Source organism: Anastrepha ludens, chromosome 3 (assembly GCF_028408465.1).
Source record: "Anastrepha ludens isolate Willacy chromosome 3, idAnaLude1.1, whole genome shotgun sequence".
Lineage (NCBI taxonomy): Eukaryota > Metazoa > Arthropoda > Insecta > Diptera > Tephritidae > Anastrepha > Anastrepha ludens.
In genome coordinates, this window is record NC_071499.1 from 132,343,283 (window position 1) to 132,356,101 (window position 12,819).

A 12,819-nucleotide genomic window follows, 5' to 3' on the forward strand; every position below is an offset into this window, starting at 1 on the left:
AAACTAGGATTTTTTGATTTTTCTTTGGTACATTTTTTTGTTTTTCGAAATTGGAACACAATCTTTTTCGTTCTTTTGTTTTTAAGTTTTCACACTTTTGTTGCAATTTTTCTGTTCTGTGATTTTCCTTTGTTTTCACTTTGCAAAGTAAACAGTAGGAAATATACATACAAACGAGAAGAATCCACAAAAACCTAGCAAAGTAAATCGTAGAAGTGTATTTAGCATTAACTCAACTTGAAGTAGGTGGCGCCCTTTAGTAAAAGCAATTAACACGAACTCTTCTAGGCACCCGAAGGTAAATGTCGAATGCACCCCTTGCTGAGGAATATTGAATGTAAGTAGCTTTGTTTGCTTTGGTACCTATGGATTGCACATTGAGAGGATCCCACAGCACAGCAATGACCCATGAGAAAACTTTGAAACAACAGTTGACTCAAATTTCAGTATCCCTGAACATTCCACGCACACAACAACTAATCTTACTGTATACTTAGGTCAACTAGGAGCTATGCGAGAGAAATCATACGAAAGTCGGTGTTTTGAAAAAATTTCATTTTCATGCATTTTTTGAATTTAAATATATGTAATTAACAACAAACTTGTTCACGTGGAGTTTTACTAAGAAATCTGATATATTAAGCAAAATTACAAGTAGAAGAAAATTTTATTCTGAAACAATTTTAAAGCAAACTTTCGTGTCTAATATCAAGAAATTGACCAAAAGATCTGACAAAGTTTTCTGCAAAGTTGTACAAAGAGCTCAGGTATGTACATTTATAGCTGAGTACTGCAATTTTATACGATTCTACGACCTTTTGCAGATTTATACTGTAGATCTCGAAGCTCCACGTCCATTGAGATATTTTGTATAAAAACTCAAAAATAATTATAACTGCCGAAATCAGCGAGCCTACATGCAGTTTTGAAAAGTTCTTCATAAAATGTCCATCGAAAACTCTTTACTTCTTTCACTCTGAAACTCACGACTCTGTCAATTTCTTATCTCCCACCAAAATGTTTGAAGGCAAGTTTTAGATGGTCAAAAATTGTTTCAAAATTTCACCACGCATAGGTAGAGAAACATCGAGCGTATTTTGTGAAAGTAACTCCCGTCCATTTCGTTGTTCCCCCCGCACAATCGTTGTGCAAACCTTCGTCGCGCTTTGGTCGTTTATTTTTGCTACTTTAGCTCGGCGCTACCAAAAAGGCGCTAAAGTTATACCGCCCCTGACAAATGTAAATATATAATCTAGCATCTTCGCTCCATGATCAAAACACGTTTCTGATTTGTATTATATGTATGTATGTATGTATGTTTATGAAAAATATTACTTTACTATGAGAATGTTGTAGGTTTAAGGCCACAGATTCTCCAGATATACAAATACAAATACAAATTAGTTGTAAGTACAATATTTTTTGGCTTTGTGGTCAAAATAAGTCGGTGTTAGTGGGGTATACTTTTGCCTGAGTGACCAGTAGCAGATTGATTTTCTGTGAAGAATAGAACTTTATTTCTGTTACAGTTCATGGCTGAGTGTATGCCACTCGGCACGCGCCAGAAGATGTGGCCGTATATTAGCTAAATGCTAAGCGTAAGTAAATATATTTATGTACGTATGTATGTATGTATTGTAGAAGTGTATGTGCACTTTAGTGCTATAGAGCTATTGAGTTGAAATGATGTACACTTACGTACATGCCTATGAAAAATATATACATATGTATCTCTATCTGTATGTATGTATGTAGGTAGTTTTTATGTATGTAAATACTCGCACTCACATGGAGGTTACGCCCACCTCAAGTACATTACTCGCATCTGCCACTCACCTACATATCAAGTCGTTGCATGCATTCTTCGAATTTCGACTACCTTCTTGCCCCATACAAGCACCCATTACTCAAACATCTAGCATTTATTTGTATGCGTATGTACATATGTATGTATGTATGAACTTTAGCGTGTCGCTTTTTGCATGCGTTTCACTGCGTTTTATTGCGTTTTGCGTTTTGATTTTTTTGTTTGGCTTTCTAACAGCTTCACCACCCCAACTACAAACCCACGAGTCACAAACCAAATCCGTACCAAAATTTTGTGATTAAAAAATGCACTACTAAATTTAAAAATTAAAAAGATAAAAAAGTTTTTAATTTATTTTTAATTAATTTTTTTCTTTAGACAACGAAATTTTTTGATTTATTTAAAATTATTTGGCATCTGAATTATTGTACTTTTGAGTTGAGTTCTTTTGAGTGGCTTTTGTGAATTGTGCACAATTCATCCGATTTACTATTTTGTGTACTCCATTTGTATTGGTAGTAGTTAATTGCCCTTCTTTTGATCCCACATGCTCCCCACTATCCTCTAATTACCACCACCACACCACTTATCTTGTCTTCTCTCATTTGTAAAACTAGTATTTTTGTATATTTTTTTAGTTATTAAAAAGAATAATAATGAAATGTTGAATCTATGTTGGAAACGAATTAATTTTTCAAAATTTTGCTAATCTTTGTATTTTCTCTACTCTTCCTCTCGCCACCCCACCACCAAAAATATATCCCATCCATCCACCACCACAACCACCAACAAAATCGACTAATCGATTTATCGATTCGACTTCTGTTTGTCATCCATGTCGTTGCTACTTTGTGTGTTCGTTCAAAATGCAAAATCGAAAACAACTCAAAAATACTCGCAAACACGCAAAATACAAAAAACAAAATTGGTCAACCAACTTAAATTATCGTCATCAAAATGTTATCGATAACATATTGCATCGCTAATCGCCCTACTCGTCACTCGTCCATCGCCACTCGTACATCGAATTGTAACTCATTTTCAAAACTCAATTAATTGCAATAAATCTGAAAAATCATCAAAACTAAAAACACAAACAAAAAAACAAAAACAAAAACGCTGTGCAACAAATATAATTATGTACGTGTATGTATCTGCGTGCTTTGCTTGTGGCCTGTGAATTGGCGTTGCCACCTGTTCTGGGCGCGCTTGCATAAGCAATTGGCCTGCTGATTGTCAATACGTAAATCGTTTGCTATCGAATTTTTCAATGTCGATAATTCTCTATATCGATTACTGATCGCACGTAATCGCAAATATGTATACGAATTCGTTACGCACACAACCACAATAGCAGCGGCAGCGCCACAGTTCCGTCAGCCAATAATACCACAGCCGCTACCGGAGCGTCCCACCCCACCTCCTCAGCAGCAGACACGCCCACGCGATTTGAGCCTAAAGCTGGACCAACAGTCATCGCAGCTGCGCATCGGTGAATCGACAGAGGTTGAATGTTACTCTTCGGACAGCAGCTACACAGATGTAATTTGGGAACGTGCCGATGGCTCACCACTACCACCGCACATACAGGTAACTCCGCCAACTAGTCGGTCTAGACGACTCTAACCCACTTGAATGCCTTTGTTTTCATGTCAAATTACTAGCAAATCGGCAATCGCCTCATCATTTCACATGTCTCGGCTTCCGACGCGGGTAACTATGTCTGCAAGTGCAAGACCGACGAGGGCGACCTGTATACCACTAGCTACGAATTAGGCATCGAAGAGTGGCCGCACGAATGGAAGCGCCCGAAGTTGGTGCACGCCAGTGTTGGTTCCACTGCACAATTGAACTGCGACGCCGAAATACCGGGCAGCTATCGTTGGTCTCGTCAGTACGGACAAATGCAAGCCGATCGCGTTCTATTCAATGTGCGTAAACGATTCTTAAATACGCCAATTAACGTAAATTTTCTGTAAATGTATTTATTCTTTTAACTCTTACAGGAGCGCCTTGAATTGCAAGATGTCCAAGCGAATGACGCCGGTACTTATATTTGCACGTCGAATACACCTGATGGACTGTCGATCGACTATCCCACCATACTTGTAGTTACTGGCGCCATTCCACAGTTCCATCAGGAACCCATCAGTTATATGTCTTTCCCCACACTGCCCGAGTCGTACATTAAGTTTAACTTTGATATCACATTCCGACCCGAACAAGGCAACGGTCTGTTGCTGTTCAACGGCCAAAAGCGCGGCAGCGGTGACTATATCTCACTGTCGCTGAAAGACCGCTATCCCGAATTCCGCTTCGACTTCGATGGCAAACCGTTGGTTATACGCGCCGAACGTCCAGTCTCACTCAAAGAATGGCACACGATACGCGTTAATCGCTTCCGTCGCGATGGCTATATGCAGATCGATGATCAGCATCCAGTTGCATTCCCCACACAAGCGCAGATCTCCCCGCTGGATCTAATCGAAGATTTGTTCATCGGTGGCGTGCCTAACTGGGATATGCTGCCGCTTGACGCCATCGACCAACAAGTCGGCTTTGTTGGTTGTATTAGCCGACTCACGCTTCAGGGTACAATTGTTGAGTTAATGAAGGAGGCCAAACTGAAAGAGGGCGTCACTGCTTGCCGTCCGTGTCAACAAAACCCATGCAAAAATGGCGGCATCTGTTTGGAGAGTCAAACTGAAACGGCGTACACTTGTATCTGCCAACAGGGTTGGACCGGAAATAACTGCGGCGTCGAGGGCACACAGTGCACTCCCGGCATTTGTGGTAGTGGACGTTGTGAGAACACTGAGTTCGGCATGGAATGCCTTTGTCCATTGAACAAGACCGGCGATCGTTGTCAATATATTGAGCATCTGAATGAAAACAGCTTGGCATTCAAACTCAACAGCTACGCAGCTTATCCGTAAGTAGTATTGGTTTTGCGTCAACACTGCTGTTTTAATTTAAAATGTTTCCCGTGTCCTCAGCACACCACGCGCTTCCAAACTGAATGTCAAATTCAAAGTACGACCAAACTCGTTGCAAGACGCCGTACTCCTTTACGCCGCGGAATCAAAACTACCCAGCGGCGACTTCATTGCTGTCTTGCTACATGACAAACACGTGGAACTGATTATAAATACCGGCGCACGTCTAAACCCTATATTGGTGCGTTCGCAGAATCCACTGCCGATAAACAAATGGACCGAAATTGAAGTGTCACGCCGTTTCGGCGAAGGCATTTTGCGCGTTGGCAATGAGTCAGAGCAGCGCGCGAAGGCGACTAAATTGGCACGCATTCTGTACATAAAGACACCGCTATACCTGGGAGGCTACGATCACGAAAATATTAAACTTAACCGTGACGTGAATATCACACAAGGCTTCGATGGTTGCGTCTCGAGCGTAAGTTCACAATTCACCCCGAGCAAACTTTGTAATAAAATCTTCTCTCTCCCCTTACCAGTTGTTCGAAGGCCAACGACAGATCAATCTTATTGCCGACATCCATGACGCGGCGAACATCCAGAACTGTGGTGAAATCAATGAGATCGACCAGAATGAATCGTTCGACAACTACGAGCACGAAGCGACAAATATCCAACAAGCGTCAGGCAAACCAATTGAATCGCCGAGTGAAAAGGAGGGCCAACAAGTAGACGCATGCGCGAGTGATCCATGTGAAAATGGCGGCAGTTGCAGCGTGCACAATGGCGAGGCCATATGCGCGTGCACAATTGGCTTCACCGGAAAGCACTGTGAAGAACGTGAGCGGAACAATTACCGAACTTCCGACTTTAATTTAAATAACTTTTACCTCCTTATTCATAGACATAACTATCGAATACGATGCCAACTTCCATGGCAACGGCTACCTTGAAGTAGATCGCAATCAATTCAACTCAGACGTCGACCAAAAATACTCATTTGCAGCAATGGTATTCTCCACAACCGATCCAAATGGTCTGCTGCTTTGGTGGGGTCAGAAAAAGGACGAGGAATACACCGGGCAAGACTTTATGGCGTTAGCCATAGTCGATGGCACTGTGGAATTCTCGTTCCGTCTCAACGGCGAAGAAACCGTCATACGCAATCCGGACAAACGCATCGACGATGGACGTCGCCACATTGTGTTGATCAAACGCACGGACAATACTGCCATACTGGAGCTGGACCACCTATTGGATGCCGGCGAAACACGTCCGACCGGCAAGGACAAGATGAGTCTACCGGGACATGTGTTCATTGGTAAGCTCTGGCGCGCACAACAGCAAGATATACCTTTACTGAATGCCCTTTGCGTTTTGTGATTTTCAGGTGGCACCCCGGACGTTGCCAAATTCACTGGCGGCCGCTACACCAAGAACTTCAACGGCTGCGTGCGCGTCGTAGAGGGTGATGCGCACGGTTTAATACAACTGGGCGCAGTGGCCATTAGTGGCGAGAATGTCGACATATGTCCGCAGTAAGTAAGCCCACAAAGTTAACAAATTCTTAACTCATAGTAAGGAACAGTGAAGGAAGTAGAAATTAAATTTTATGTAAGCAATAATTGTGAGACCTCTAATGCAAAAAAATTTTAAGATAAGTGATTTGTATTTCCTCAACACATGCTGCTCCCATACGTCTGGAATTGCAGCAGTTGGTTTCCATCCAGTTTAGTTTATCACGACATAGACTTTAAGGACTTCCGCTACGACCCGTCGCTCTTCGACGAGATCGACCAACCGCCACCAGTGCATATACTCTATCCGCGACCCACCTACAATCCGTACTACCGCAACAGCGCACCGAACGCCTACTCCAGGGCGAACAGCGCGCACCTAGCGAGGGGGCAGAGTTGGCGAGCTCGCTCTCTGCGCTACAGCTGTTTGACGTTGATGCTGGTGAAGAGTCTAATAGCGTATTCACACTTATGCACCTTGAGCCTGCCAGGTAGCGGGAGTTTGTGGGTGAAAGGCATGCAACTACAAAATAACTACATAAAATAACCGTTATTGTTAAAATATGAGCGTTTCGCACTGGATAGCAGTGCTAACAATTAAAAAGATGATTGAAAAGATGTGTTAGAGAAACCATGAGAAAAAAATGAGTTTTTCTTTTGAGAATTTTATATGCAGTAAAGTCTAAAAAGTTGTGAACTGTTGACATAAGTTCAATTTAGGTGCGAACCGGTAAAAAATGTTTGATTTTTATTGAGAATTTGTGCCTAACAAGAGAATGTGAACGGTTTGAGAGGATTAGCAATTTTATTTTGAATTTCGAAAATTTCGAACATTCGTTTTATTTAATGTTACGCTTGTACATACTTACCTACCATGCGCAAATGTAGAGTTAAGCGCTTAATATTAATAAAAAAAAAATATTTAGCAAAATAAAAGCAAGAAAAGTGTGAGAGGAAAGATCGCGCGTTGGCTTTGATTGTTATAATTCTTAGCTAGCTAATGTATAAGTGTACTAAAGAATGAAATTCATGCAGTTACTTATTACAATTATTAAATATTTATTAGAGAAAAAATGTGCTAAAGGTTTCTATGAACAAAATGGAAAAATTATAGTAAAATTAAAAATAGGCTAAATAAGAAAGTGTTTCTTAAAAAACTATTGGGAAATTTAATACCCGTCAAACTACAACTACAAACACGCCGAGCTCTTTAAATTTTTTTGTTGTTGATAGCTGCTCGATCGAATTGGTCAAAACAGCATCCAACTGTGACGATACAAGGTGATTAAGACATGGTTATCTGTCCAGCTAAATGGAACTTTACCTTGGCATGCAGGTTAATTAGTTTTCGTTTCTATTAAAATTGCGTTTGATTGATCAATGATCATTTTTTCATATAACAGCCATTTTCTAAAAATTCAAGAGGAAAAGTATTGGGAACTTCATAAAAGGCAAAAAACAACATTACACTTTTAACCTGGCAATAGCTGAGCAGCAAATATTGAGATGATTCCTTTCCGAAGTCCTTATCCAGTGCTCAAATGTTAAAGCAAATCATAAGGGACCCAGCAAATAACCAGCCATTCAATGATTCATAACTGGGAATTGGTTTGCTGAGTTTGGCTCGCATGCGCAGTTTCAGTAAATTCTTTGCTAGAGGAATCTCGTTTCCAAAACCTCTTATACCTTCTCAATGCAGCATTGATTCTTCCTTTTCTGAACCAAGCCGAGGCTCATCCATTTCAAGAGCAGTCTGAAGTCCCTATTTGAGCCAATGCCCTCATGAAGCCGGTTCAAGTGTTACCTTTAAAGCTCATCCATTGCAAAAGCAGTCTGAAGTTCATCGGTCTTAAAATGCTCTCGAATTGAGTCGAGAGCTCGTAGCCATCTTTGGCCCTAAAATAAAAAGACTCAAATAATAAACTGTGCATCAAAATGAGACGAAAATGGGACAAAAAAATGGTATAGCCATAATTACAGACGAAGAGTGTTGAATATTGGATATTTTTTCAGGGGAATTGAAGTTCTCCTAATTTGATCACAAGTTGATCTAAACTGATTGGGAAAACTCGTATAAAACTGCAATTGCCATTAATGGCTATCGTATTTAAAAATTTAGTGTAAATTTTAATGGCTCTTGCTTTTGTAGAACTTTTTCGCCCAATACTCCTTGATCGTGTGGGTCATTTTGACACTTATTTTTAAACTCTGAAAAATACAATATTAAGTTTTTCCCGTTATTTTTCGCTGAATTTCAGTAGCAATCTATTCAGGACAAAACAGTTTGCTATAACGGGCAAAAGTACACCACTAATTTCTTACAATTCAGCCGACTCTCATTACTAAACAGACAGAATCTCTGCTAACCCAAAATAAGCAAAGTTTCAGCACACTGATTTCAGTTAAAACGGTGCACTGCCTAATAGGCAGACACGCTCAGAGAATAGGCGTGCAAACACATGAGTTCTGCAGAGGCTGCTTAGATGAGGAAGAGGAAGACACTATCTCACACTTCCTTTGCAATTGTCCTGCTCTATCCAGACCATTTTAGGAAGTCCATTTTTTAATGAATTAGAAATTTGGGATCTTTTAGAATTTTTGAAAAGTGCACACTGCTTTTAGGAGAGATAAGGGTAAGTTCCCCATGCGACATCAAATTGAGCTATAAGCCTAGCAACCTAACCTAACATAACCTATTACTGTTAAGAACTATGTATGGGATTTTCAAAATGTTCGCTAGGTACAGAAAGTTTGGTTGAGCTGGAGTATACATCGTTTTATACTTTTAGTTTTTGACGGATTCTAAATAAAATATTTTTTTATTGTCTTTAATAGTGCGGGTTATTACTATATAGAAAATTCTTAAGCAGCCTCTATATAGCTTTGTATGTATGTATGTTATAATAGTCAATTAAAGAGAAATAAAAATTAAAAGAAAAAAAGTTATGCAAATCGCCTCAGATCGGCTGGTTTCTGGCACAAGGAATTCGCTTCTCATTTTAAATAACTAAAAGTGCTTGAAAAAGAAGCTAAAAACGCTTGAATGCCAGTCGAGAATAATGCTTGAAACTATTATATTAAAACTTTTTAAAGTATTTATAGTAAAAACCACAAACTATTTATATAAATGTATATAAAGAAAATAATCCACATTTAAGTATAATAGATAAATATTCAATTAGCGAAAATATTATAATTAATTTATAAAAATTACTATTCTGATTATGTGCTGTGAATGGAATCAATAAGTATTTTGTAAATTACGCAAAAGTGAGGTTAGGTACTAGTTATTCAAGTGGTAGTGAAAAAGTGAGCAAGTGTTGTTATTGTTTATTTAAAAAGGAACGCAGTTTTCTTGCTTTGCAGAGTGCAGGTTGTAGGAATCTTTGCTTAGCCTAAACATTTCACACTTTTTCTTCAAAAAAGACACATAGAAGAAGAAGCATAGCCATTTTAATATAAATTTACAACAAAAATCGAGTTGATCTTTCGCTTACTAGCAGAAATGTGCAAAAATCTCAAAACTCGAAATTTGTGAACTTTTGCGCCATGCGACTTTTGCAGAAGATTTATCAATTTACTCCTTTTTGAATCGTCTATGAACTTTTATTTAATTCACTTCATTTTATTTGAATTTATATATTTTACTATTTCTCACTAACTTTCATTTTTCTTTTCAACTTTTCATTTCCATTTTCGCCACCACAGAGCCGACGACGAGTCTCTTGGCACCGAACCACCAGTCGTTTGAACGTAGCTTTTAAATATTATGTATACATTTTTTTATAAATATAAATTCTTCACAGATAATTTAATGGATTCGAAAGCTAACAACAAAAAATGCAGATTAAACGAAAAGCACGTCGAGTCCAACTCATTCGGTATTCTATTTTTTTTTGTTCTACTCTCATTTTGTAACAGATTTTAACTTAAGCGCACAACAACAATACAACAAAGCTAATTTTAATGAAACTTGTGTCATATATTTTGCAATAATTTCTTAATTTGTAAGTTTAATTTTTTCGAGGAAAACTGATTCCAAATACCAAAAAGTCGACAACTTTCAAAAACTGCCCAGCGCCGCCACTCGTTTTTTCCACTGCGTTAATTTTGTTCGTTCAAAATTTTGAGACGTACAAGCGGAAATTTCTTTTAGTTTTAATTAACTTAGAGTTAAATAAAAACCTTAAAAAATAACCCATAAAACTAATGCGAAAATATTATCTGTAAATTAATGTTAGTCACGCGTACATAAACAATATTTTTCTGTTCATTTTCGCAACTGAGTTGCCCCGTGGCAAGGAAAGGATTGAAGTGGTAAAGAAACATATTTAATTTGAATGAAAGTTTTAGTTTTGGAATTTAATGCTCAAATTATTGTTTTTTAACTACGTTATAGTTTGAATGCGAACTTTTAGTAAAAAGTTATAGTTTTTGACCACAACAAAAAATGTACGCCAGTCTAATATTATAATAATTAATACTAATGCATTAAAACACTTCAAAGTAATAATTAATTTTTCTACTTATATTTGTATGTAAATGAAAAAAACAAAAAGCAAAAAACAAAAACAAAAACGAAACTAAAAGAAAAAAGAAAATCGATACGACTATCGTTATGTATGGCAAATAATTGTATAAAGCGTTAATAAGTAAATAAATAATTAATATTAATAGTAAAAGTAAAAAAAATAAATGAACAGCGACTAAAAATAAACGAAATAAATCTTTGCTTTGAAATGTGCAAATATAAAATCTGTTTTATTTACTGTTAAGGGGGAACACCACTGTGAACGCATGAAAATTAAGTGATTTTCATGAATTTTTTTTTTATAAGTAGGGATGATTATTTGAGGATCAGACAAATTATAATTTATTTAACACATATTCAACTATAACGACACAAAGTTTTATTAAAAAATATTAAAAATTACAATTGCTATTAATATTAATGCAATGACGTCATAAAAAACTGATGCACCCTGGTGGCCACAATACAGCGGTGAAAAATCATCTGAAGGCAAAAAACCAAAAAAAAATCTTAATCTACACATCAATGGCTATCGTCGTACGTGGCGGTTTTTTCTTAATTTTTTTTTAGAAAATGGTGCAGGTTTGAAAAATGAGTTTGTGTTTTTAACCCTTTTTTTGTTTTCGAAAGGCTTGAAAAAATATTAATTTTTGGAATTTTTAAAAACAGCTATGTACGACTGTAGCCAATACAAGTACAAAAATTAAAAAAAAAAATTAAAATCGGTTCATATATTAAGTCTTCGAGAAATCCAGGCCACCGTGTTCAGAAAAGTCGTTTTGAGAAAAACGCGTTTAAAGTTTTCATAGGCCGTTGTAACTGACTACCTGCACTTATTGCATTGTGCATAATTTCGTCAATTTTCACCATTTAAAGTTAAAAAATTGTTTACATATTTTTGAATATATACTTATACTTTAAGAAAATGCAAAAAAATCAATTTTTTTGAAAAATCACAGTGGTGTTCCCTCTTAATGAGAGAGCGGCTATTAAAAATATAGGCACAGAAATGTAGCCCAAGTTCGGGGGTAAAGGACATTGAGAAAGCTGTTAGTCACGCAGCTATTCTTTTCTGTAATTTTCCACTTTCCGGTAAAGAACTTGATTTTTTATATTGTAGTTTTTTGTAAAAAACAAAGATCAACTACTTTACTACAAATTGGGAAACTTTCGACCTACCAAACAACTTTGGAGATAACGGCGAACGCTACTAATACGGGGAACAACTCAAACATTTAAAATTCTTCTTTGGAGTTGAACCTTTGTAGATGTTAGTTCTGCTCCACATTACTGGGATCATCCGGACTTATATAAGCTGAAGGGATGCCACTGCAGCAGAATCCTCCAAACATTTGTGGTAGAACGCTTATGCTGCTCTAATAACCGCAATAACCGAAAATATTGTATTGATTCAGCTGGTGATACACAGTTGTTGTAGACACTAAGTTGCAGGGCTCAGTGACACGCACGACTCAGCTAGACGCAGTTGTCGGTAAGGAACCATCCGGTGCAAGACTTGTTTAACAATCCAGTGATCGTACTCAGAGGAGTGACAGAGGAGTGAGACATTTTATTGGAGAAAACGTAGGAAAATTTCATAACAATATTCCCTAAAGATATTTTTAGGATGTGAGCCTTTGCAAAAGTAAGATCCGGCATTTAAATTTTTCATAGAATATTTTGCCCCTAACCCCCAAACGAAGGTAAGCAACAAAAGTAAAGAGCACTTAAAGAAAAATTTAACTCACCACCACTTTATAACGGTACTTCGTAGCTTAAGTAGCACTGAGCGCCGTTTTGATACTATTATGTGACCTCCAACAGGCAGATATCTTCAGCCAGCCAGAGCTGTTGATGTAATGGAGAAGGTTGGCGCACTGCCCCAGGCCGTCGAAGGAAAGGATCGCCCAGTGACCGTAATCGTCTAGCTGCCAAGCCTGGACGTTTACAGAGAAAGTGCTCAACAGTCTCCTTCTCTGAAAGGTCCCCACAGCTTCTGCAATGGGGGTTAAATTGTACTTCGTAGAG

General features: G+C 37.9%; 1 protein-coding gene across 36 annotated transcripts in view; it reads left to right on the top strand.

The window, feature by feature from the left end:
• LOC128859316 (basement membrane-specific heparan sulfate proteoglycan core protein) overlaps nt 1–11,023 on the top strand; it is a 202,138-nt gene extending 191,115 nt beyond the window's left edge. For 10 of the 36 annotated variants that reach the window (XM_054096226.1, XM_054096227.1, XM_054096222.1 and 7 more), the window contains 8 exons: nt 3,162–3,397; nt 3,472–3,738; nt 3,814–4,739; nt 4,804–5,221; nt 5,283–5,583; nt 5,648–6,064; nt 6,134–6,281; nt 9,969–11,023. In XM_054096226.1, coding sequence (XP_053952201.1) covers nt 3,162–3,397; nt 3,472–3,738; nt 3,814–4,739; nt 4,804–5,221; nt 5,283–5,583; nt 5,648–6,064; nt 6,134–6,281; nt 9,969–10,011 — 2,756 coding nt within the window. In that variant the 3' untranslated portion in view covers nt 10,012–11,023. Of the gene's footprint in view, nt 1–288; nt 2,925–3,161; nt 3,398–3,471; nt 3,739–3,813; nt 4,740–4,803; nt 5,222–5,282; nt 5,584–5,647; nt 6,065–6,133; nt 6,282–9,968 lie in introns of those variants that run through there. The other 26 variants (XM_054096244.1, XM_054096248.1, XM_054096247.1 and 23 more) reach the window with 7 other exon arrangements.
• The last annotated feature ends 1,796 nt before the right edge of the window (nt 11,024–12,819 follow it).